General features: G+C 41.9%; 3 protein-coding genes across 4 annotated transcripts; 2 read left to right on the top strand and 1 right to left on the bottom strand.

Moving 5' to 3' along the window:
• Window positions 1-31: 31 nt before the first annotated feature.
• mrpl47 (mitochondrial ribosomal protein L47) lies at window positions 32-3914 on the top strand. The gene is made up of 7 exons (XM_008293708.1): window positions 32-178; window positions 1149-1297; window positions 1443-1503; window positions 1584-1680; window positions 1822-1952; window positions 3480-3575; window positions 3667-3914. The coding sequence occupies exons 1-7, from the start codon at window positions 39-41 to the stop codon at window positions 3776-3778; spliced, it is 786 nt and encodes a 261-aa protein (XP_008291930.1). The 5' UTR covers window positions 32-38; the 3' UTR covers window positions 3779-3914.
• Window positions 3915-4006: 92 nt separating this feature from the next.
• On the bottom strand, window positions 4007-16692 carry actl6a (actin-like 6A). Of its 2 annotated transcripts, none has more exons than XM_008293706.1 (14): window positions 16544-16692; window positions 13753-13829; window positions 11715-11889; window positions 9515-9615; window positions 9186-9283; window positions 8948-9042; window positions 8193-8311; window positions 7955-8044; window positions 7332-7393; window positions 6925-7039; window positions 6683-6763; window positions 6048-6143; window positions 5860-5946; window positions 4007-4659 (listed from the first exon to the last, which is right to left on the bottom strand). In XM_008293706.1, exons 1-14 carry the CDS (start codon window positions 16566-16568, stop codon window positions 4579-4581), a joined length of 1302 nt encoding a protein of 433 aa, XP_008291928.1. In that variant the 5' UTR covers window positions 16569-16692; the 3' UTR covers window positions 4007-4578. The 2 variants fall into 2 exon arrangements, with proteins under 2 accessions (XP_008291928.1, XP_008291929.1); XM_008293707.1 differs by having other exon boundaries at window positions 8205-8311; window positions 16544-16690.
• Window positions 16693-16760: 68 nt separating this feature from the next.
• Window positions 16761-20814, top strand: aldh7a1 (aldehyde dehydrogenase 7 family, member A1). The gene is made up of 2 exons (XM_008293704.1): window positions 16761-16817; window positions 18528-20814. The coding sequence occupies exon 2, from the start codon at window positions 18533-18535 to the stop codon at window positions 20159-20161; it is 1629 nt and encodes a 542-aa protein (XP_008291926.1). The 5' UTR covers window positions 16761-16817; window positions 18528-18532; the 3' UTR covers window positions 20162-20814.
• The last annotated feature ends 5081 nt before the right edge of the window (window positions 20815-25895 follow it).

The following is a 25895-nucleotide window of genomic DNA, read 5'->3' as shown; positions in this document are numbered from 1 at the left end:
GCCGTAAGGGGACGAGTGCATGTCGGGTAATGTTAAACATGGCGGCGTCCTCATCTTCAGGACGCGTTTTGACTCTTTGCAAGCAATTTCAAAATGTCTTTAGGATATCTTCAGCGATTACAGCTCAACACTGTGCTGTTGGTGTGACAGCATGCCAGCAGCAGCCTCGTGTTTTCAGGTAAGAAGGGTTCAAATATGGCCTCTTATAGTTTAATTAAGCGACATTCATTAGGTGAACACGCAGGACTCATCGGGTCGGACTGCTGTCAGTGTGTTCAGTACAATCAATGTTCACGAATAAACCAAAAACAAAACACCCATGAATTAAAATGCATGGAAATGAAAGCATCTGGAGTTTAGTTAACGATGCATTCAGGTTGCATTTGTGCTGTTTGTCCACAGAACATCTTTTAGTGCTAAAATAATAAAATATAGTGGTTTCTTAAGTCACAGTTAATGCTAATTATTGGATGTACACAGAGTAATACAGGCACATTCAGGTTATTACAGCGACCACCGTTCAGAACAGCCCTGGAGAACATATTATGATGGCAATTTACAATCTGCAGTAAATATCTTGCAGTAAAGTTGGTCTTATTGTTACTGGTATTTATTTAGTTATTCTAATGATTACAGAGGCCATGTTCAGTAATGCATCCATACCTATAATAATAGCCCCGCTGCAAATATTCTGCTGTGAAACGAATAAAAGCACCTGATATGACCAAAAATCAAACTTGTAACTTGTAGTGAAATGACGTCCAGCTGTGATGGAGCTCAGGATTCAGCTGTAACAGATGATTTTAAAAAAGACGAAGACACTAAGCAACAAGACGCTAAAGTGAAATACTGCCTGGCTGGTGTGCATGTAGACAGATATTTACAAATGACAAGTGGATATTTATGTACAGATGACAGTACGGTATGAAAAAGCAGCGCAATATATCATGATAAAAGTGCACAGTGTTGTTTAGATCCTGGTGATCCTGTCTCCACATCGGGGATAATTTATAATTATGATGTAATAAATTAAGTTATCATTAAGCTGTGTTTGTAAATGTGCACCTCTCCTGCTTCGGAAACTGTACAAGCTCCATTTGTGGTGCTCTTTAAGACTTAATATTTTAATTTTGTTTTGCCCCCACCAGGGACAAGCCTCCACTTGTTGCCCCGTCTTGGAGGAATGCCATCAGCTCTGCAGCTCAGCATCGAGCTCTGCACACATCCGTCAGCAGGAGAGGACTGGACGAGTTCTTTGACTTCCCTGAGAACTGGGGAGAGACCAACGTAAAGTCGGGTAAGATATAGACGAGTTATAGCTTTCAGAGAGCAAACGTGTCCGTAGATTCAATAACCGGCAACTATTTGTACATGTTAATCTGCATCAAAGTAGATCTAGCGAGAAACAGTAATTGCTGTACTGTTTTGGTTGGTCATTCTAGGGGCACCGTGGTCGGCCAAACAGCTGAGAACAAAGAGCAACGAGGAACTGCACAAACTCTGGTGAGCAGCGTTGAGATGACACTGCTGCGTCTCAGTGGAGAGGTTTATCAGCTGTCTGTAATGCTTTTGTTCTGCCTCAGGTATGTGCTGTTGAAGGAAAAGAACATGTTGCTCACACTTCAGCAGGAGTCAAAACGGCAAAGGGTTCCGATGCCGAGTCCAGAAAGAATGAGAAAGGTTGGTGTGACGCTGAACTGACATCTCCAGGATTACTGCAGATGATGTGATTTGAGGGATGTGTGTGTTAGTTTCTGTAGAACTGTGTTGGTGGTAAAAGTAGGAACTCTGACTTGGGTAAATCTGCCTTTTCCCTCCCAGGTTGAGCGGTCGATGATCAGACTGGAGACGGTGGTGACGGAGAGAGAAACTGCGCTGCGTCTGCTGCAGACCGGACAGGAAAAAGGCCGACCGGGAGCCTGGAGGAAGAACACATTTGGATACATCTACTGGTGAGTCTCAGTGTTCCTACAATGTCCAGCAGACATGAGAACAACACTGTGGAACATCACATCAAGGTCAAATGATTCAAAACTGTGTCATCTTACACTAATTGCAATACTTGCTTACTGAACAGTAGGTTATTTGCTCTGATCTAAAATCATAAACTAACAGTTCACTATAATAAAAACAAAAGCCCCACGGTGGGAACTGAGCACAACAAAAATCATTACTGAGATTCAAATTTTTTTATTTTTGATGACAGACTGTTCTGAACAGCATATTTTTTTAGCTGCACCTTTCTGGAGGAGTTCTGTTGCTCTACCTGTCTCTGTAAAATACCCCCAAAGATGTTCTGTTGGACTCAAGTTAGGCGACATACTATTGGGTCGTAGTTTTCACTTCGTTGTTCTTCAGAAACTCTTATGTGTAATTTTAATGTTTGGGTGGTTCTCCTGCTGGAATATTCCTCGTCTTCATCTGGTCAGCCAGTATTCAGGTTTATCCTCACACATTCATCTATAAATGTCATCAACACCTTCTGACCTCATGCAGCCCCATATCATGATACTGCCACCTCCGTGCTTCACTGTCAGGACGATGCATCCACTGTGGTGGTCCTGGTCAGGTTCACACCAAACATCTGGATTTCATCTGAGCTCAACACATTTATCTTCATCTGACCAGAGAATGTTCTCCAACACCCATCAGGGTTCTTTTTACATTCTTTAGCAAACTTTGATGTGGAAGGTTAGTTGTAAGAAGCTACCAGGTTTAGTTCTGGTCCTCCATCCATAGAGGGTGATGTTCTGAAGTGTCCTTCACACTGTCTGAGCTTCACACTAACTCTGGTTTCCATTGATAGCCCCCGTGCCAAGTCTGAAGCAGCTGCCTTTGTCTGTTCTGAAAGTAGTTCAAAGTCCGTGGAATCGTTTTAGGAGGACGACCACTGCAGCTCTGATCAGTGCTACTACGGCTCCTTCTAGACCTCCTGATTACTGCTGCAGCTCTGTTTGGGTTTTTAGCTGCTCGCTGATCTTCATATCTCTTCTCCCTCTTTGTGAAATCTCTGATTTTTCAGCTCCTCTGGTCAGTTCTTTTCCATGTCGTTGTTCATAAGAGGAAATATGCGACTGTTTAAGCTGTGCAGTTATTGGGAGGTGATACAATTCTGAATCATTTGACATCTAAGTGATATTGCACAAGGCTGTACTCGGGTTAGTTTCATCCTATGCACACCTTACTTCTTGGGGTTTGGGGAACTCTGCTGGTTTGAAGGTCTGGGTGGATCATGTTCAGGCTTGGTTACTCAGATCTGATTCTTTGATTGAAACTTAAGAATATCACAGCACATTCCTGGATTGAGTTTTACACTTACAGTCACTGTCACCGTTCAAACCTGAGCTGCATCTTGTAACTTCTTCAGGACAGACGGGCTGATTTTAGACCTTTCTTTGTAACCTCATTGCCGTCCCTTAACAAGACCAGCTGTTAAAAAACTAAATGTGGCATCACTGCTAACACATTTTCCTCCACAGGTATCGATTCAAAGAGTATGCTATTCCCTGGTACATGAATAGAAGATACAAGCGCAAGAAGTTCTACACGCCCGACTTCGTCCAACCACATATGAGGTAAGATGTTACACTGCTACTGTGCAGCACGGTGCACTTTTTATTAAGTTCTGTTCTCTTACAAAAATCGTATTATTAATTTCTTTTGCAGGCTGCGTATAGAGAAGCTCCTCAGGCAAAGGGTCCGGAAAGCAGCCGCAAAGAAGCACGCGCAAGCCAAACTGAAGCAGAGGTTTCCCGAAATGAAGGTTTCTGCATCGTGAAATGTCGAGCTTTTATTTTGTTAAAGCGTTTTTGATGAACCTGAATCAGCTCATGTCAAATAACTGAACGTGACCTGAAACTGCGTACTTGTCCAGCTGTTGTTTGCTCCTACGAGATAAATTATACGACCTGAAATGTTGTGTTCTGTGTGTTTATTCCAGAAGATAAGTCGTTGGAGATCAAATAACCATGTAGATGTTGCAATTCCAGTAGTCAGTGAAGGAATCTTTTTAACAAAACAAACAAAAAAAAAAGACTTTATTTTTAAAAGATCACAGGTAGCCAATGACAAGCAGAGTGAAAATTAAATACAGGGTTATTCAACGCAGACCAGAAGTGACTGACCTTTACCTCCGGTGAGGTTACTCGCTACACGGAAACAGAAAGGCTTACGAACAAAACACCGTATTCACCCCAAAACTAGAAGGTCGATCCTCCAAAAACACTGTTCACTCAGTTTGCCTCGTCGGTATTCCTCAGAAATCCTGTCCAGATACTTTTTGTGTTTTTTGTTTTTTTTTCCCTCAGTGTGATCAGAAACTGTTTTTATGATGCGAGGTTTCCACCAAACGCCAGCGACTTACGGATAAGGCAACAGACTGACTTTTGGGACATTAACAAAGGAACTTAAATTGTAGAATCTCTACAATAAATCTCAGACAGGTATACGGACAAACTCAGTTTTTAAAAAAAAATCATACAAAACAAGAGCGAGGTGTTCCTGAGTCCGGGTCCGAGGTGAATCATCGTGATGTTGAGTTTGCGGCGGTGACGTGGGGAGAGAGAGGGGGGGGTCAGATCAAGGGCACTTCCTGTCCACACACTGCTTTCCTCCCTCCTCGTACTCCTGTTTAGAGATCCACATCTGCTGGAAGGTTCCCTGGAAAACAGTATGTTTGTTTAGGGGGGGAACTAAAAGATGATGAGCCATTTAGAAGATGTGCAAAAGGAATTCTCATTTAACACAAACAGAACATTAACTGTAAAATCAACTAAATGTGAAGAAAGTTCCACCCTGACCTCCTCAGAACCAGAAGATTGTTCATTGACAGTAACTTCAGCGTATTTAATGAAGCTGTGCAAAATATTACCTTCATACTATGATTATTTTCAGAGCTGCAGGTCCTTTAGTTACATAGAAGTGAGTCCAAATGTCGTAATTTTGCAAATTTGTTATTTCTTTGGATCATTTCTGAGTTGGAAGATGCATTCGTGGTGAGTTGATGTGCAGAGCAGTATGAAAAACCCCTCGTTTGTAGAGTTCGTCAAAAATAAAAGAGTGAAATATTTACAGCATAGACAGGCTTTATTTTCTAATTTTAACCACACATGGACCCTTTTTGATTTAAAAAAAAAATTGATGCACTAATTTATTACATGCTGCTTCCTATGCGTTCTATTTATTAAATATTTTTGGGTTATTTATCATAAGTCTAAGTTAGATTTTTCTGCAAAATGTTATTTTATTCTGTTTGCTGCTGGACTCAGGTACAAATTTCGCTCCTACATATTTTTACACGTCTAAATGGACGTAAATTGAACTGAACTGAAGTACAGCAGAGACACGAGAACTTTTCAGGGCTTAAAAAACACACTTGAGTTCTGATTAAAAACTGCAGCCACATCAGTTTTACATCCATCCAGGAGCCACAATCTAAAACCAAATCTTGTTTTTGTCCAGCACGATTTTCTCTGTAACCGACTCTGAGCATCAGTATTATGGGATGTGGAGTCACTGAATTGGTACCCTGGATGTGTTTCTGTTTCTGACCATTCACCAGAGAAAACTTTGAAAGGTGCATTCTGGGTAAACTTTCAAGGCTGATGGTGGTCGGTCAGAACAAGTTATCGGAAATGTCTTATTTACACCTACATTTGATACCAGGATCATCTTCCAGACGTGATTCTTTTATTTAGTCAAATCTGAAAATATTGTTCATTAAATATACTAAAGTTGTTGTTGCACATTCTGATGGCTCAGTCAAGAGGCACCGATTGATTTCCTCATGGAGTAAAACTGATGTTTCTAATGTGATAACAATATGAAGGATAAAATGAAATCTTCTCCGTGTGAACGTACGAGTGACGCCAGGATGGAGCCTCCTATCCAGGCGCTGAAGCGACGCTCCACTGTGGTGTTGTTGGCGATCAGCTTCAGCCTCATACTCTGCAAAAAGCACAAACATGATCAACTCTGGCAGAAAGTACAAATAGTTAGCAACCACAGAAGATACCGAGCTTTGTGTCGGGAAAAGTGCCGCGGCTCACCGGAGGAGTTTTCTGTGAGAGTTCTCTGTTGAGTCGGTCGGTGAAGCCCTGGATGAGCGTGTTTCCTCCGGTCACCACCACGCTGCCGTACAGGCCCTGAGACAGAGACAAGCGAGAGAGACACGAGGTTCAACAGCAGATTCAAGATTCAGGCGCAAATCTGAAGTGCAACACAAGCTGTGAGGACAATATGACTCCCAGTAAGTTAGCAAATACTGAAGTGTATTACAGTTTCTATGTCTGTCTGCTTCAACAGGTAAAATGCTTTGAAACATGCTTTTATTGATCAAACTGCACATGAATGTCCAACCAGTTAAACATAAAAATCAATTTAACACAGATGAATAGTTCAAGGACCGTTGGAAAGTTCTAAATCTAACAATTCTTTTTGTTTTTTACAGTTTCTGGCTGATAAATGGTGTAATTTTGGCGATTTTTTTTTTTACAGACAGCAGGTTTTGGGGTTCACGGGGTTAAACTCCACTCTGCTGTCTTGTGAGACAACTGTGTCCATCGAAGTGTTTAATCTTCAGTCAATCGAAATTCATTCAGTTCCTGTTCTTTACAGACACACAAGTCTGACTTTTAGCCACCACAAAGACTGAAACTCGACTTTAATACATCCTGAAACTCACCGGCCGGATGTCGATGTCGCACATTCCCACGCTGGTCGTGACCACATGACCGACTCCTAACATGGTGTTTCCAGACAGACCCTGCAGGTGATCGCACCAAAACAAGACATTTCATGAAACAGAAAAAGCATCCGAACACTTGTGGAATCGTTCCAGAACAGAGCATTCAGAGTACGCTTAGCCACTGTGGCTTTGTTATCGCTAACAGTCGAGCTAACGGAAGATGTTTAGGAAGAACACACCTTAGCATTCGAGGGGTCAAAAAGCCCCTCTGGGATCTTCAGCCTCTCAGCCCCAAAGTCGCAGTTGTAGCCGTTGGGCAGCTCGTAGTGCACTGTGGGCATCTGGGCAGCAACTCTGAGGAAACAGGGAGTCAGAACCAGTCAGTTAATTATGTTAGGAGGAAATTTCCAGCACACAAGCCTCAACATAGCAGCATTATGAACCACAAAATGGTCAGAGCTGCACAACAAACCACGACTAGCTGATTAAACTCCTGCACTTTGTTTCTTAAACTGTACACCATGTGGAGAAAAACCACTGGGGAGCCCTGATACTGTGGATCACATGCATTTCAGGTTTTATGACAACCAACCACCATCTATCTATTTGTCTATATGTATGGATTTATATGAAAGTTCTCTCTTACTGTTCGTCATACGGTGAGTCCGACACCTGCAGCACAGACGCCTGGAAGTCCTGAATTACACACTGCAAACGGACAAACACACAAGTTCATTCAATACATAATGGTGAGAGGAATTATTCCAACTGTGCTGCAAAAACATCCAACAAATCTGAAAAAAAGCTCCCATCACCTCCTCAGAATCAGCTGATTGTTTATGCACAACAACTTTCATATGTTTATTGAAGTCATGCAAAGTTTTACCTTCGTACTCTGAATATTTTTTAGAGCTACAGGCCCTTGTAGTACACAGGAGTGTGTGGAAATGTCCTGTTTTTTAAAGCTGTATAAAAAATTTGTCTTTAGATTGTGCCACTTGGATGGATGTAAACTTGATTTGGTTTCAGTTTTTACCAGAACTCGAATGTGTTTTCAGCCCTAAAATAGTCGTGTGTTTATCTGATGTACTGATGAAGTCATGAGGCCCAGAAATGATGGAACAAGTAACACAAATCAAAGGCCTGTAACTCTGAAAATATTCACAGTATGAAGGTAAAACCGCGCATGACGTCAATAAATATACTAGAGTTGAGGAGGTCGTGTCGGAGGCACTGATTGATTTTTCATGGACTGAATCCAAGACTCACATTACACATGTAGTTGTGCCAAGAGCGAGTGACTTGAGGTAGTTTCTCCTTCTTCTTCCAGCTTGCTTGGGATCCCTCTCGCACTGGATCCTGTGGAGATAAAAACACTGTTTGACACCGTTTGCTCTGAAGGAACACGACAACAAGGACCAAGACGGATGGAGTGACATTAACAAAGCCCGCGCTGTTACTGCTGGGCGTTTAAATATATCAAATGAAGTGATGAAATGCACTTTACCAGATGTTTTACCTTTGATGCAATCATGTAGGGAGGGATTATTTCAACGTTTAACTCTTGAAATAGCTCCCTACATTGCATGCTCATGAAGTCACCGGCCAGGGGCGACTTGACGATGCCTGTCAAGAGACGAAACGAAACAAACTTGGTCATGAAATAAAATCTTTTAGAGATGGGAGAGGGTCCACATTTCAAATCCCTATCAGTTTCAACATTTACACACCTGTTTATCATTATACATAACCATAATGTGCCTTTAATGACACACTGATAAAGTTTCTCTGTATGTTGTTAACACGCATTTTAAAAAATATTTAAAACCACTTCTTCTTTTGCAACATTGCAGCTGTGACTCAGATAAAAATGCTGCAGCGAGCTGAGGTCTTTAGATTAAATTACTGTCACTACGGTATTTTGATATGTTGCGCCTAAATCCTTCTCCAGCACGTGTGAGACAAGATTTAATTCTTAGAATAAAATATTGCTGTTTCACAACAAGATTCAGTTTCATTGTGGTTTAAATCAACGACTTATATTAACATAACGGAAGCACAAATTATAATTTTTCGGAGCAACTTGCTTGATCAGTTGGGCTGATTTGCTCGCTTCAACCAGCAGGTGGCAGCAAAATGCACAGAAAAGAAGCACCTACATCAGCGCAGGACTTCGATTATAGGATTTCTTTTCGATAATGACTTCTCTCTGCAGCTATGTTTCAGCTTAATCAGCTGTGAATATTCAGAGTAACTGCCCACCTTGCTGCAGGACGTAGCCGTCGTGAACTGGAATTGCTGTGGTGTGTGTGGCTCCACTGTCCAGAACCAAACCTGTGGACCGACCGTTGGCAAAGCTTGGATTGTGAGAGTCAAGGAAATATCGTGCAGCTCGACTCAGATTTATCATCACAAAATGGAAGTTGGGGGCCATCATTAGAACAGGATGGTGATTATTAATTAAACCGATTTCCAGATGAAGTGAAACAGTGAAGGATACGCAGACAGCACGGCTGATTTGCAGAGGAAGAAGGCAGGAATGTTGTAGTGCTCAAACATCAGCTCTGTGAGTTTCTCCCGTTTTGCTCGCGTGTTCCACTGCAAACACAAAACAGAAGTTATAACAAATCACTGCCTGGCTACGCACGAGCCGAGGGGCCAGCGCAGGAAACCGACTCTTCACTTCCAATCCTTGCGTCAGCACACCTTGATTACAGCTAAAACAAAGAGCATCTCAAAGGGCAGCGGCGCTTTAAATCACCAACTCACACTCGCCAACTCTGCGGCCTTGGCACGATCGCACAGGACTCCAAACAAAAGCTAACTCACCGACGCTTCTGACATGAGCACTGGATGCAGGCTGGGTTCAGACTTGAAGTGCATCTTGTACGTGTGATCCAAGATGGCCTGGAAACTGTCCCAGTCCTCAACTGTAAGCAAGCAAGGAGAGAAAACAAGGGCAGGGCTTGTTAGCTGTCAAATCACTGTGAAGTTAATGCAGATTTCATGTTTTTAGGCAAATTCCACATCTAGCTTTTAGAAAAGTGGGGGAAGCTTGCAGAAACATATCGTCTTGTGGTTTATTTCTACATTATTTGTGGCCGACAGAACTCGGCATCACAGGAAGCGTTTGTCTTTCATCGTCGCGTCATCTCGGCTGGGTCAGATGGCGGAGAAACTAGAGCGATGAGGAGTTTTTTTAGATAATAATTTGAGCACCAATGTTCCAGGTCAGCCCTCTCAGGGAGCCGGTGGTCCCACGGTGCTGTTCTGCTGCAATTAAGATCGGTGTCACACTCGTCTCTAAATAGCCGCGCAGCCAAACGCCACCGGAACAGATTCTGACGAACGTCGCCAGCTAGGTCGCTTCTTTCATATCGGCGGTCGAAGATACGAACACAACTGCAAAATTTGACAATTTGTGGCTTTAAAAGCTTCAGATGGTGCTGAAACCATTAGTGGTTGAGCTGAACAGTTGGTTTATAAACTTTAACTAAGCTGCAAATAGAAGTAGTAGTAGTATTAATTGTATTATAATAATATAATAATTAATATTTATGAATGAATCTGCCAATTATATTCTAGATTAATCATTCAAAATGTTAAGGAAAGGTGGACAAATGCCGATTACAATTTCAAAGAGCCCCAGATTTCAATCAACAAATTGCTCCTTGTTGCCGAACAAATGTAAAAAAGAAAAAAAAACTATTATATTATAACTCCTATAATATTCAGAAAAATTAATAAATGAGAACTAATAATCAATAAATCTGTGATTTAAAAAGTTATTTTCTGCACAAAAATTTTTAAAAAAACTTGAATGAATAAAGATGGATTTCGACAATTTTTTTTCACGTAAATAAATAATTGAAGTCTTATTTATTTAAAAGAATAACTCACAGATCCGTCAATAACTTGTCAATACTTAATAGCTGTCAAATATGAAACACAGAATGATTTCGCACAGTAAACAAGTGTGAGAAAAATCCTACCACAGTTATAGGAAACAGACAAAAACCACAAATCAGAGCACGAGAAAAGTCATCACAATGGAGATTATTATCAGCGCTGGTTAGTGAGGGCTAGTTGTGGAAGCTGTGGAAAATGTGACCCACATTTGGATGTTTAGACACAAAAAATAAAGAAAGAAAAAGGATGAACACTTCCAAACGTGCGTGGCGATAAACCACAGATGGAGAGGGGCTTCAATCAAGAGGACGCTGGATATGGGAGAGCTCATGGTAATGAGTCGCCTTGGGCTTCAAATAATCTCATTAATATTTATGGGGACCAGTAGTCATCCGTACGTCAGTCAGGGCTGTGATGAGCTCACCTACAAAGTCGGCTGTCACACCGAAACAGTCTAATTATGGACGTGGATCAAGCAGGTTGGATCGTAAATATTCATGGCTGAGTTTGTGTCACAAACAAAGCCAACCTATGTGCTGTATGTTCGTATTTAGAACCTGTATGAAGATAAGAAGCCCATTATACAGCTTTAAAATAATTAGCACGCCACCTGTTGCATTCTACGCAAAATCCACACAACATTGATCGTGTTGTTATGACCTCGTAATCATGGTTAAATTACTACAGCAGCTTCTAAAGGGCTTGAAATAAATCTTATAATAAACGAATATGTGCATTAAATTATGTTTAAAAATACGAAACTGTAAAAGTTTCCAAATTCACACCAGCCAACATATTTTGAGTCACCACTACTTTGTGCAGACAGATAACAAACAGAGACATTATTAACTGGCTTAATATCAACTAACCGGCGTCAAACAGCATCATTGTGTTTTTTATAAACTTAAAGGACTAAAGTGAAAGCTGCTCAGACATAAGGACTTATATGAACTTAAGAAAACAAGGCAGTGTGGCTTCAACAAGAACCCCAAAGGAAGAGGCAGAAAACTGTGCTCACAGTGGCCTCATAATTATTTCTAAAGCTGAATTTGAAAACTTCCTGCGCCGGATATTACTGTCCATTCATGATTTAGCACAGAGAAACCCGCTGAGCACTCACTCATGCCGTTCTTGAGCGGAGACATGACCTCCATGTTCTCTCTGGGTACCCTCAGCTGATTGGTGTCGATGTAGTAGGTGGTGCCGCTCTGCTTGCCCTTGTCACCATCCGTCTCCATTGGCGTGCTGCCATCCTCTCGGTCCAGAGTCACGCCTATTACTGTGGGGAAGTCCGCCTGAGACCAAAAAGAAACACAGTGCTGGTCAGAACACATTCTCTGTCTCACACACACCACTTCACCAACATCAGCTTCTTGATTGCGTCATTAAAGTAAATATACCTGCATCACAAAGCCATGAGTTCCCACTTTTATGAAACTCTAAGGTGCTAAAATGTGAAGCAACGCTCCTCTGACTAATGAGGAGACACAACAGTTTGGAAACTCTAAAAAGTACCTGATTTGAATCTCTGAAATTCAAGCTGCTATTGACCAATCCATCTTGTAAAAACAGCTGCACGCTGGAACTCAAAGCTGCCAGGAATTGTCATGGAAACATTAAATATCACAGTCACACTTTTCCATGGGAAACTGATAAAGGGCAGAAACCTGATGCAACTGGTACGTCACAGCCAAACCCTAAAGAAGGTTCTTTTGTCTTTGTAGAAATAATAAATTGCGACATTTGTATTTGAATTTCAACTTTACTGAAGAGATTAGTCTGATGTAGGACAACAAAGTGGGGAAAAAAAGGAGATAGAGTAAAGATAAACTTGATTGTTTATGTTAGATGCAGGTATTGTTGCATTGATGCTGAAAAAACATTCTTATTGATGTTGTCTTACTGAATTTTTACCCTTTATGAAAGCTGTTGTTTTGTCCATTTATTGATTAATTGTGGTAAGGATGCTGCTTTGTGTGTCTGGTTGTTGAGGTTCTGTGTGGCAACAAATTTCCTGAAGGGAGGGTAAAGTATATCTTCATTAAGGACAGACTGATTATTAGCCGGGCCAATATTTGTCATTTCACTGATTATCGTATCGTTATTTCCATTCGTCGATTATCGATTAGTTAAATGCTCTACTTCAGGTCTGATGCAGCCTCTTCTCTCTGTCTGCCGCCACTCTGTGGTCTCACAAAGCAGAGACTGCAAAAACTGACCAAGAAACACAAGCCAAACCAGGAAATGAGCTCCTCTCACAGTGGCTAAAGCTACGCTAGCGGCTAAGTTAGAAGGCAGCCACAGATTAACCTGAAACACAGTCTGGAAAACAATAATGCTTTAAGATATGAACCCATGTGGGCAACAAAAGCGACAGAACAGTAAAAGATTAAGTAAACAAAGAAGAAATCCCACAAAAACAGAGGAGAGCTTCCTAATTTAATCACTCCTATTTCTATTTTACATATTCAGCAATAGTAACCTTCATTCATGAAGAAGCCTCGGTATGAATGACAGGTTTCCTGCAGTCACATGTTGTTAAAACATTACATTTATGTGTATTGGTTCCAAATATCGACCTTTTTGATGACCAATAATCGGCATTGGTATCGGCACCTAAAAACCCATATTGGTCAAAGCCTAATCTTAAGTTCTAGACAGCACGATTACTATGGGATGCTCTTATAGCTACCAGTTACACAAAATCAGTCTAGCAAACCAAGGAGGACACATGGCGTTGGTACGTATAAAGTCAGCATGCATCGCTATGAAAACAAAGCAGGAAAGTAAAAGAGCAAAGAGCAATGAGGGCAGTGTTTATGTCGTAGCTTTAGCATGTTGTCACGAGCGGTCCGGGACACATGCAAACTGTGGGACTTGCACAAAACCAGACTAATGAGAAAAACTTCCTCCAAAAGCCGTCAAGTGTCCACCTGCGACACTTTATTTCATTCACACAATCAACATCTTCACCTGAAGCGCAGAAAGAATCAAAACCAAGTAAGAACTCCAGAATGATCGGAACTCAATTTGTGCCGACTGTCTCCAGGGTGACGGCCCTCATTTCCCGACACCGGTGTGCCCCCAGAGGGAAGACGGCGACGCGCAGAGGAAGAAAAGACACATAGTTAATCAGGTCGCTTCAGCGATCCACTTACCTTAGGACAGTCTTCCCCTGCGTAGCCAGCTCTCACAGAATAAGAGCCGATGTCGAACACCAACGCTCCCACCTCATCTGCAGAAATGACAAAGGAAGGGGTGTGAATTTGATTTAAATGGTAAACTTAACATTAATTTGAATAAATGCAATCAAATGACAACATAGAGGGGAGCTGGTACTAGTTGTTTTTCTCAGCATAGAATATACATATTTTGAAAATTAGAGCTTTAAAATGACAAATTGCATTAAATTTTTTACAATAATCTGCTATTGTAACTCAATTTCCTTTTTATCTCAACTTTTCTCCACCTTACACACTATAAACTCCATAACAAATGGCATTATATCCACAAAGAAATTGTTGAAAAGTTTATGCTGTTTTTCACACAATAATTTACAAAAAGAAATCTAAATAATTCTTTTTTTACTGTCTTATTGAGATCTGTCAGTATCTAAATGTCCTTAATGAATTCATGGCTTTACCAACAGTGCTGGTCTATTAAATAAATGCTTTTATTTGTTCCCACTTTGATACACTAAAGCACAAGGAAACAACAGATCAGTTGATCAAAAGACAGCATGTCAATTATGAAAAAATATATTGCAATAATTTATGAAGCGAATCACACATTTCTGATGCCAGAGCTTCATGTATTGCAGGTTTCTTAGACAATGTTTCGAACACTTTAAAATATAATTTGTGGAATTATCAACATACATATGACAAAACACAGCATTTGGAGGATAAATGCATATCATTTAGCAGTATTCTTATCCTGCAAGTCAGATGGTATATTAACTATTTTTGCCTTAATGTAAATTCTCCCCTCAAATCTCAATAATTTACTGCACAGGTTGATGAACTTATAATGTCACATTTGGTAACTGTTTCAGCATCATAAAATAAGTAGTTAGAACGTTATATTGCCAAATAACTACATATATCCAGCTGTGCAAAAGGAATAAATGTAAAGCACAATAATGTAAATGTTCATTCTAGGGTACAGTTATCTCTACCATTCACAACGGCACAAATTACAGATATCACTCAAGTATTTAGAGCAGCGGATTCACTTAACAAACAAGTTCTTAGACCAGAGACGCCTCCAAGAGGAACGGCCACCTCAGATCTGATGGATCAAGTTCATTTAACTGCACTCTGATGTCAAAGTGTCAGTGAATGCAACTACAGTATCCGAGTGCACATGAAAGCAGCAATATACGACTGTAACGGCTGTGTGTAGCAGCAGTCAGTCGGCCGTGCGTCTGTTCATAAACACCATAGAGAACTTGAGACACAGTTTGCATGCCTTTTCTGACAGTTCAGTTTAGTTTGTCGCTTCCAGCTGCTTATAGGAGTCTTTTCTCTGAGTTTATGAAATGCCTACAGCATCAGACGGAAGCAGGATCCAAATAAGTGTCTCCAGGAATTGTGCAGATTTTAATGGCATTAACTTTAAACACCAGACAACAGCAGGATGACTATATCTCCAGAATGAAAGAGGTGCACAACACAGCAGAGCAGCAATTTAATTCATTAGTTTGAATCATAAATTATCCTCAACATGGATACAAGATAAACCGGGCTCTAACAGCGGGTCACACTATGTACTTTCTTTACCTCAAACAGGTGAGCTTGTACACACAGAGTTGCAGTTTATCAGCTGCAGGTAAATCATTTGTTACAGCTGAATCCTGAGCTCCATCACAGCTGGATGTTATATTACTGTAAGTGTCTGATCCATTTAGTAAAGTCGAAATACTTCTCTGTCATATCAAACTTTCTTTTTATGAGGAAGATTTATCCATTTCACAGCAGGACATTTTCTGCAGTCATTTTGTTGAGTGTATGTATGAATTACAGACTGTAATCTCTCCAACTATTAAACCGAATACAGCAAGGGGTTGCAGAGTAACAATGGAAATACATTTTACTGAGCCTTAATTGACTGTAGTTTGACAATTTATCACCACATATGGACAGATCTTTTAATATGTATGTAATAAACTATGTATGTTTAGCCTGTAAGTGGACCTTTCTCCCTGAAACACTCTGCAGCTTCACTTCTTCTGGGCTGTTTTGAACAATGGCCACTGTAGTAACCACAGCTGTACCTGCAGTAGCTACACAGTACATCAGGGTACTATAACATTAACTACAAATAAGTATATATCATCACCAGATTCCATATCTCTCACTTTGACACAGTTTCAAACTCGCCTTTCCACTAGAACAACATAATAGAATTCCTGGAATTCAGTTATAGCTTTTGGTTGTTGCGCTACCTCAAGACTTTCTGTGATTTCCAGTACGGAGCATTTTTCTAGGCGCCTCTGTACTAAACATCTGAATGCTAGCAGAGAGAAAAATAGGCGCAAACGTGACAAACTTTACAACTTCTAATACGATTTAATTTCAGTCAACCCATCACGCGGAGATCCTGGGAGCATAATAACGTTGTATTTACCGCTACACAAACTGAACGGGACGTTCTCATGAGCTCGGCAAGCCCACTTTCATTCATTTGGCGCTAGCTAGGGCTGCTTAGCATAACTGTAACACGAACTGAGCTTTAGCCACACAAGGACGAGGCGCTTGAAGTGATAAAAAAAAACATTTAAACCTAAACTAATGAAGATTAAAACTCGTATTGCCGCTAATGTAGCTTTAGTCCACCACGGAGCTAGGTGTTAGCACGGCTAGCATAGCCGGCTAACTACAAATGTGGCTAAAGCTACAGAACGTGGACAGCAGTTCAGTTTAATTTTAATCATTGGATAACACTCACCGCCTCCGTACACTCCGCCACTCATCCTCTACAGAATCACAACAGCAGCTTTCTTAATATAAGTTACTACAGCAGAAGCGCAACCGCTAAACGGTGAAGCACAACAAAGGGAAGCTGTTAGCATGGATCAAGCTAACAGAGCGGCGCCACACTGCGTCGAGGCAGCTGACCAATCAGAGTGCAGCATTTCAGGCTCAGCTGTGACGTTTTAATCAAGCGACTGAAAGCTCTTCATGCTCCGGAGTGGACGTGGCCCTGGTGATTCGATATCAACGTAAGTTTAAAACTGGTTATAAGTCGCCTAAATTTGCTTCGAAAGACTTAAAAACTAACGTAAAGTTCGCGTAAATGCAGAATTTAAAGCTGCACAGCGGCGTCAGTGAGTGTAAACAGCAGGACCTTGAGTCACGGTCGTTAGACTCAACAAGATCCACGCTGATCTCGGCCACCATGTCACTGCCTGCTGCAAAAGTAGCAACGCTGACAGGAACAAATGCATCACAAGTGCACAGTGCAAGTTGAGACGATCCGTGTAGTTAACATTAATTGGTAATTTATTTGACAAATGTCGCATATCTGAATCATAAATAAGTTTCCACAGCCTCGTGGTTTGTCCAAAGTTAGATTCATTGCGCAGGCGCAGTTGGTGGACATGGTTGAGTAACTTGTTGGTGGACACATTCTGTCTGGACACAGCCTGAGAATGGGTAAGGTTATACAGCCAGTTAGACAAGTGTGAATTAAATTAGCACAGCTCAGTAGAGATAAATCATAGCCTAATACGTTTTGCTTAAAATATGCTGTCTGCGATGTTCTTAATGCAAAGTTAATCTGAGTGTATGATGAAAAAATATCAAATTTTCTGTCAGTCCTGTGCCAGCCTGTTGACTGACTCATTCCTGGTAACATGTGCAGTCATATGCTGCTCTTTTGCAAGATTTGTAGTTGCTCAAATTTCCTCTTGATGGTCCGGCTATTTCAGCTCAGACCAAATCTCGTTCATAATATTATTAGCAATTATTGCATTATTGTTATTTTTGTAGTAATATTTATTAGAACAATGCATATTTGTTCTTATTATTTTCGAAATTAAAATGTAATTTGATTCCATTAAAAACAGAAGAAGAAGGAAAACAAAACAAAATGTGCCCAGACTCCAGACCTCTGTCAAGGACATGTATTGACTTCAGTCATTTGTGTTTAGTCTGCTTTAGTGAACTGCAGCAGGCTGATGATTCTGGGTTTGAGTTTTATCACCATGAAGTGTCAAACTTACAGTTAGTCATTTATGTTTAATTTTTAGATCATGTTGTGCTGTTAAATGTTTTCTAGTTTGTTTATTTCCTCATATATGAAGATGTGTTTTGGACAACGAATTCGTATAAGGTTATAGTAATAATTGGACTACTGCAAATACTGCATTACATCAATGCCATAGTGTTATTAAAGCTATTAGTAATCTAATGTCATCTATATATTATTGGGTTTATTAATAGTTAAATGTACTTTTAACCAAATATCGCTTGTTAATCAACATTTTATTGACTCGTTAAGTTAAAGTACTGACCAGCAAGGTGTTGCAAACTTTTCTCGTATCCAGATATCATGCATGACTAGCATTTAATTCTTAGTTTGATATATAGATAATAAACTTGATTATCGCCAAACATCCTCTGCTTCAGCATTCTTAAATTTCATTTGACTGCTTTCAAATAATTTCAAACTGAACGTCTTTGGATTGTGGACTCAGTCAGACAGAACAAGGCGTCTGTTTTAGGTGAAAGAAGTTATGACTGCATTTTTAACCATTTTTTACTCTGTTTATAAAGTTAACAGTTACTCTGTATAATTAGCAATAGGAAGATTAATCTATAATGACTCTCTTGGTAGAACTGGACTTTGTAGTGAGATCCTTTTTTTCAACATTCAAATATGGTTGCTCTTCAAACATGTAAAATTAATTTTTAACTTGGTCTCTTTCCAGCACTCATGCAGCGCTGCCTGACACTGACCCTTGCCCGGCGAAGCAGGCTCCTCTTGAGAAATAAATTTGCATCAGTCCGCTGCCAGCAGTCAGCAGCCATGTCAGGCCTCCTTATCAACCAGCCCAAATACGCCTGGCTGAAGGAGCTGGGTCTGTCAGAGGACAACCCCGGCGTTTACAACGGGAGCTGGGGAGGCAGCGGGGAGGTCGTCACCTCTTACTGCCCCGCCAACAATGAGCCGATCGCCAGAGTTACCCAGGCGACTTTGGCAGAGTACGAAGAAACCGTCCAGAAGACCAGGGAGGCCTGGAAGATGTGGGCAGATATTCCAGCTCCAAAAAGAGGAGAGATTGTGAGGCAGATTGGAGACGCTTTAAGAAAGAAGATCAAAGTCCTCGGCAGCCTGGTTTCTCTAGAAATGGGAAAGATCTACGTTGAGGGAGTTGGAGAAGTTCAGGAATACGTCGACGTCTGTGATTACGCGGTCGGTCTGTCCAGAATGATCGGTGGGCCCGTCCTGCCTTCAGAAAGACCAGGACACGCTCTGATCGAACAGTGGAACCCGGTTGGTCTCGTTGGCATCATCACGGCCTTTAACTTCCCCGTGGCGGTGTACGGCTGGAACAACGCCATCGCTCTGACCTGCGGTAACGTCTGCCTCTGGAAGGGAGCCCCGACCACTCCTCTCACCAGCGTCGCAGTTACCAGGATTGTGGCCGAGGTGCTGGAGCAGAACAACCTGCCCGGCGCCATCTGCTCCATGACCTGCGGCGGCGCTGATATCGGCACAGCCATGGCAAAGGACGAGCGTGTGGATCTGGTGTCCTTCACCGGCAGCACCCACGTCGGCAAGATGGTGGCCATGATGGTGCAGGAGAGGTTCGGCCGCAAGCTGCTGGAGCTGGGCGGAAACAACGCCATCATCGTGTTCGAGGACGCCGACCTGAATCTTGTGGTTCCCTCTGCGGTTTTCGCTTCCGTGGGAACCGCCGGCCAGCGCTGCACCACGACCAGGAGGCTGATGCTGCACGAGAGCGTCCATGACGCCGTGGTGGAGAGGATCGCCAAGGCCTACAAACAAGTCCGCATCGGAGACCCCTGGGACCCCAGCACCCTGTACGGCCCTCTGCACACCAAGCAGGCCGTGGATCAGTACCTGGCAGCCATTGAGCAGGCCAAGCAGCAGGGAGGCACTCTGGTCTGCGGAGGGAAGGTCATGGACCGGCCTGGAAACTACGTGGAGCCCACCATCATCACAGGACTGGCTCACGACGCCCCCATCGTCCACACCGAAACCTTCGTCCCCATCCTCTACGTCCTCAAGTTCAAGACGGAGGAGGAGGCGTTCGCTTGGAACAACGAGGTCCAGCAGGGTCTGTCCAGCAGCATCTTCACCAAGGATATGGGCAGAGTGTTCCGCTGGCTGGGCCCCAAAGGATCCGACTGCGGCATCGTGAACGTCAACATTCCCACGAGCGGAGCTGAGATCGGAGGAGCCTTCGGCGGAGAGAAGCATACAGGAGGCGGAAGAGAGTCGGGCAGCGACTCGTGGAAGCAGTACATGAGGCGTTCGACGTGCACGATAAACTACAGCAAGGATCTTCCTCTGGCTCAGGGAATCAAGTTTGAGTGAAGCGTTCAGGCGGCTTCTTGTTCCAGCTTCAGTGAGCCTGAAGGACAACACTACATGTTTGAAGCAGCCGAGTGCTGCCGAGCAAATGCAAGACGTTTGTCGTTGCAGGTTTTGCATCCAGAAAGGTCAGCTTGAATTTAGCAAAACGTTTTGAGTAAATTGGCTGTAATCTGTCTCATTAATCGTGTTTCAAAACAGTTTCTTTGGTTGTGGTTTTAGATATTAATCCTGGATTTGAAACGGTTTGTGTTAAAGGTCAAATCTCGTTTACCCCCCGAACGTGTGCACTTTTCTACAAGCACTTGGAAAGTGAGTTTGAGTGCTAGATGACTGTACCAGAAACCTTTATAATGTATAAAACAAAATAAATATCGCCTCTATTTTGGAGAAAAAAAAATCAGTCTCATGCATTGTTGTGCAAATAACATTTCCTCACAGACTGCAGAAAATAATCTTAGTAGATTTTCCATGTTCAAAACTAACAATTTAAGATTAGTAGCATGTAGCTCGTAACACTTTGGGTGTTTCCACATCATGTGCAGCATTAATATACTGAACTTTGCATCTAAAGCACTCTTAGAGGAATGAGTTGAGAGGAACAATGTACTCTGCAGACAATCAGACAGTCAATAAAGGGCATTGTGGTGACATGAGAATTTTCTTTTTCTTTTATTTCCAAACCGTTGTAAAGATGATGACGAGAAACAGCGTCGTGGTAAAGTGAGAGTAAAACTTGAATATCAGCAATTCTCTACATATTTTCTCAATATATTTTTAGGATTCAGTGTTTTCTTACTGCATCATTCAGGAGTCAGATGCTGCAAAATAAATAAAGATGCAGTAAAGAACCTGACAGATGACCAGAGAAAACATGTCCAGTTTGGATTTTTTCTTAAGAATATTATTGTACAATTTTAAATAATTGGATAAAATATCCATCCATCCATCCATTATCTATACACCGCTTAATCATCACTAGGGTCACGGGGGGGCTGGAGTCTATCCCAGCTGACTCAGGGCGAAGGCAGGGGACACCCTGGACAGGTCGCCAGTCTGTCACAGGGCTGGATAAAATATACGCAGGGAATTTGTTGAATTTAAAGCAGATTTGACAAGTTTACAGAGCAGATACAAAAGCACTTGAGCTCCATTTAGAAGCTGGAATACCACATGTAAGTCCGGTTTTATATTTAGAAATCAAAAAAATAAAAGAATGAGCGTTTAGAAATTGCGAAACGTGTAGAATATATTACAGACAGAAATCAAAGACAAAGGACAAAAACGGTGAAGGAATAATGGTGGTGTTATGATAAAATGGTAATGGCAAAAACTGAATTTTATTTTTAATTATCTTGCTAATACACATAAATAATCAAGCACCAGTAACTATCTGCTTGACGTTTCCATTATGGCTACACACTGCCTCTCAAACCCTCTAACATTCATATTTTAAATGTAATTTGTCCAAAAAAAAAAAACAATATTTGAATTGATAAATCTGTGCAGAGCTGCTGATCACCTACATTATTCATTATTTGATTTTTTAAAAATTATTATGAGCTGACAAAGGTACTAGATGCACCTCCTGTAAAAAAAAGAAAAGGAATTTTTTTTTTTTTTTTATTTAAGACTTTTTTTTCCCTCTGTTTTTAAAATTCACAAAAATATCAGTGGAATTTCAAAAATAAAATTGAAATTTACACGTTGAATGTAAAATATCATTAAATAACCTTATTTATCAGAAAACAGGAAACACATCCAGGGTACCAAAGCTTTTTTCTACAACTCTATTTCACAGACATTAAACTGCTCCAGTGTTACTGTTCAAACTACAATACATCCCATAATATTGATGCTCAAAGCAGAAAAATAGCGCTGAACAAAAACAGATTTAGTCCTCAGATTGTGACCCCTGGATCGAGCTCAAACGATCGTGTTGAACGTGTTTATCTGATGCACTGATGAAGTTATGAGGCTCAGAAATGTACCACAAATTAAAAAGTAGGACGTTTTAACTCACGTCTGTGTCCTTTAAGGGCCTATAAAACCGAAAATATTCAGAGTATGAAGGTAAAACTTTGCATCATTAAATAAACTAAAGCTAATGCACATAAAAAAATCAGCTGATTCTGAGGAAGTCAGGTGGGATTTTTTTTTTTTAGATTTGTGTGATTTTATATCAAACAAACCTCCACTTGCAGGGATATGGAGCAACCTGCCTTGAATCTGAATCAGTTAATTTAATATGAGACACTATTGTGATGAACTGTAGAAAACAGAACCTTTTCTTTTGTTAAGAAAGCATAAAAACAACACGTTGGAGTAACCGCCTAACCACACGGCTCTCCTGGATTGCAACACACTCGTGTGAGCAGACAGTTGCCGTGACTCGTCCTGTAATTTGTTTGACCCCCCTAGACTTGAGTAAATCCACTCTGTCCCTTTAACAGAAATACTACTCCATCTCCGGCGCTCCATATGCTCTCCCTCCCACTCGGCAGCTTCTATCTCAGACTCCAGCTCTGCCTCTCTCTCCATTTACTGCTCCTGCTAGCAGCATCTGCGCTCACTGCTGGGAGGAAGAAGTGAAACCACAGCGCTGTGTGCAGCTCGCAGTCCATGCCGTTTAGGACGTATGCAGAAAACGCCCACTTCCTCTGCTCCTCATCTGCACTGGAAACAGGTAGAAAAGCAATTATTGTTCTGAATGTACAGTTTGGGGTTTTTTTTTGCTGTGATGTGCTTGCATTCCTCTGCAACGTGCCGCCACAGTAACATCACCACTGAATGGGCAGAATGTGACATTAAATATGAAGGAGATGCACACATCCTGCTGCTGATTTTAACAAATCATGAGTCTCTGAACTCTGCACTCAGAGCTTGAATTGAGACTGAGATGGGTGTGGAGCTCCAACCAGCGGAAACACTGGTGTCTGTGGCAGCTCGTCTAACCAATCTGTTTATCTGCTATCAGGGGCTGTGTTTGATTTTCGAGCAGCCAGGAGGTGAAGCGTTCTTATCTCGTGTTGCTCGGAACCTGCGGCGCGCCAAAATGTCAAGTAAAAATAATCGTGGGCTCATGGTAATAAATTAATGATCATCTGGTATCACGGCGCTGCAGCTGAGGCTTTTCAGCGAGGTGGCATTAGCACACCGGGGTTGTTGCTCACTTCCGTTAATTTGTTTTTTTTTTTTGTTTTTCCCACACACACACACACACACACGCACACGACTCGTGCGATTCACTTCTTGGGAAACTCAGAGCTCGTCGGTCGATGCTCTGCGTCGCGCCCCTGATTTACAGAAGTGTCTGGGATTCCCCTGGACTCCAACACTCTCACTTCTTCTGTTTGCACATTTCCTCTGCAGCTTCTCCCTGAAACAGAAGCTTCAGGCCTCGTTCTGCACCGACTGACGGCTTCGGCTGGAGGTTCGACGTCTAACTGGTGCATTTGTTTTGGAGGGAAAGTTCCAACGCAGACGTTTGACAGGAAACATTTTAAAAGTGGCCTTTTAAACTGCGTGGATATTAAGTCCTGCTGACACACATGTAAAAACAGTCTCTGCTCAACCTCTAATGTTTTTCACACTTTGCATCTCTTTTATTTCTATTACAAGCTGTACTGAGATGTGCTGGTGAGCCCAATTTCCACTTTCACGGGCGGTAAAGTTATAAAATAATAAGAATAAATAAAAAAGAAAAGGAAAACCAAAGCTTGCACATACCATTTGTCTGGTTGTAAAGTAGTCAGGTTAATCTGCATCATTAATAAAGCTGCAGTCTTAATTTTTTATTATAATCAGGCATTCTAGTCAGCTAAAGTTGTATTTTATGTGATTTTTGTAGGGTTTTAATCCTTAATATTTAAATTAATCAGCTAAATCTGCTTCATAAATGAAACTGTAGAGTCTTAACCTCAGCATTTGTTTAATTTCGGCACTTTGGCTCAAGTTTTGGAAACAAAAATACATAATCCTGACTTGGTTGTAGGATTACTCTGATCTTTATCATGATGGTTTACGTGTCCTGTGAACTGGACGCCGTGTTTCTTCTCTGCTGCACGTCCTTCCTTCTGTCCTGCTCGCTCAGTGTTTGGCCTTTGCCATCAGCAAACCCGACTCCACAATCGGTGTCCCGCTCGTCGATAGTGTGACTCCAACACGACACGAGAGGCTTTATCGCGCACAAACGATGAGGGCTCTTCAGCGAGCTGCCGCTGTGACAGTGTCTCATGGGCCAACAATAGCACTGAGATTAGACAAGAACCCGACGCAGGGACAGAACAAACCGGTCCACAGATCAGTCCCGAGAAGCTGCATGAAAGTCGCTGAGGATCCTTGTTGGGTGACTAACAGAGGACCTGCTGGGGAGGCCTGATGGGACACGGCTCTAGTTCTTGGGTTTGGACTGAGTTAGATGCATGATTTCAGTAGATAAAGGATTCTCTTTGCAGCAGCAGCAGCAGCACATCCTCCACCTTATGAAGAAATCATTTACTGTAAAAAATGATGTGTCCAGTGAAGAGACGGTTGGGTCGTTTCCACCAGAACCAGTCAAACCCAAGATGCACCAGTCAGCAAGTAAAACCCTGAAACTGTCAACATCTATTTTCCTCATCACACGGAGAGCGAGCTCAGCCAGGCACGCATATTTTAAGTCACTTTGCACTCTTCAAGAGGGCCCTTTTTTCAATAATCCATTATGCATAGCAGCTCTGGCTCTCCCTGGTATTTCTCCTACCTTCTTGACGTCAGTTGCCATTTGTGAGGGTTACCCTGGCAACGGCCAGCCTCCCGGGGAGATGTCTGGTGGATAAGACGGCCCCGATAAAGCCTTTTAAGGTTCTACTGTTGCTACACCTTTTAATTGCCTTTGATACAGTGGAAGTATTACACGGAGGCGGTCGGGGCGTGTCGCCACATGTGGGCAAAATATAGCAGATAAAAATACGACGTCCCTTCGTGTCCACTCGGTCTGATCGTATTGGGATCATTTCTGAGCAGTCCTGGGAAACTCAGCTGGACGATAGAGCTGTTTTACTCACATGTGCACCACCCAGTTGAACAATGGGACTCTGTCATGCTGATGTAATATGTAAAGATGCAGCACACAGCCTCTCAGTAGTATGTGTTTACGGCATTATATGAAAACATGCAGGTCAGACAATAAGCCCCAAGTTCCCCTTTTGGTTTGCAAACTTGCACTTGCATGAGGATGCATTCAAATTTAATATAGCAGCATGCGGTAATTTTTGCATTTATGCAAAACATCAGTGACAAACAGTCTACTAAACAGACGTGTGGTGGTTTAAGACAACAATGAAGGCAGAGACCGGCTCCTCCAAACCACCTTCACATTCAAATCATCTGCACGGCCCTCATTGTCCACCGAGTTCTGTTACTCGCGCCGAGTTTGCATCGATGCAAATTCTCCTTCGCAGGCAGTCATACAGTTGTGATACTGTACGCGATACCTGTTCCCGTCTCCACCGTGCTATTTATAGCCTCGCCAACATGTGTGTCTTTCTTTTTTTTTCAGACACCAGCCTATTGATGTGCTATTTTTACAGTGTCAATTTGCTCCCTCCCTTTCCCTTTCGGTTGCCAAGCGATGGGCCGAGGGACCTGATTGGCCAAGGATGTGCTTTTGGACACGCTGACTGTGATTCTCAGCTGGCTAATGAATTCAGGCTTTTTGCTTCACAAGAGGCTCAAGAGTCGATGCCTTCTGAGG

Source organism: Stegastes partitus, unplaced genomic scaffold (assembly GCF_000690725.1).
Source record: "Stegastes partitus isolate 25-593 unplaced genomic scaffold, Stegastes_partitus-1.0.2 Scaffold904, whole genome shotgun sequence".
NCBI classification, from domain to species: domain Eukaryota; kingdom Metazoa; phylum Chordata; class Actinopteri; family Pomacentridae; genus Stegastes; species Stegastes partitus.
This window is presented reverse-complemented; position numbering and strand designations above follow the sequence as displayed.

Excerpts from the sequence above, each read along its gene's own strand:
- actl6a (XM_008293706.1), bottom strand. The coding sequence starts at position 16,568 with ATGAGTGGCGGAGTGTACGGAGGCG. Across the intron at positions 9,616-11,714 it reads TCCGCTCAAGAACGGCATGA|TTGAGGACTGGGACAGTTTC; the intron begins GTGAGTGCTCAG and ends GCTTGCTTACAG. Across the intron at positions 6,764-6,924 it reads TTGACCCCTCGAATGCTAAG|GGTCTGTCTGGAAACACCAT; the intron begins GTGTGTTCTTCC and ends GATCACCTGCAG.
- mrpl47 (XM_008293708.1), top strand. The coding sequence starts at position 39 with ATGGCGGCGTCCTCATCTTCAGGACGCGTTTTGACTCTTTGCAAGCAA. Across the intron at positions 1,681-1,821 it reads GTCCAGAAAGAATGAGAAAG|GTTGAGCGGTCGATGATCAG; the intron begins GTTGGTGTGACG and ends TTTCCCTCCCAG. Across the intron at positions 3,576-3,666 it reads TTCGTCCAACCACATATGAG|GCTGCGTATAGAGAAGCTCC; the intron begins GTAAGATGTTAC and ends TTTCTTTTGCAG.
- aldh7a1 (XM_008293704.1), top strand. The coding sequence starts at position 18,533 with ATGCAGCGCTGCCTGACACTGACCCTTGCCCGGCGAAGCAGGCTCCTC.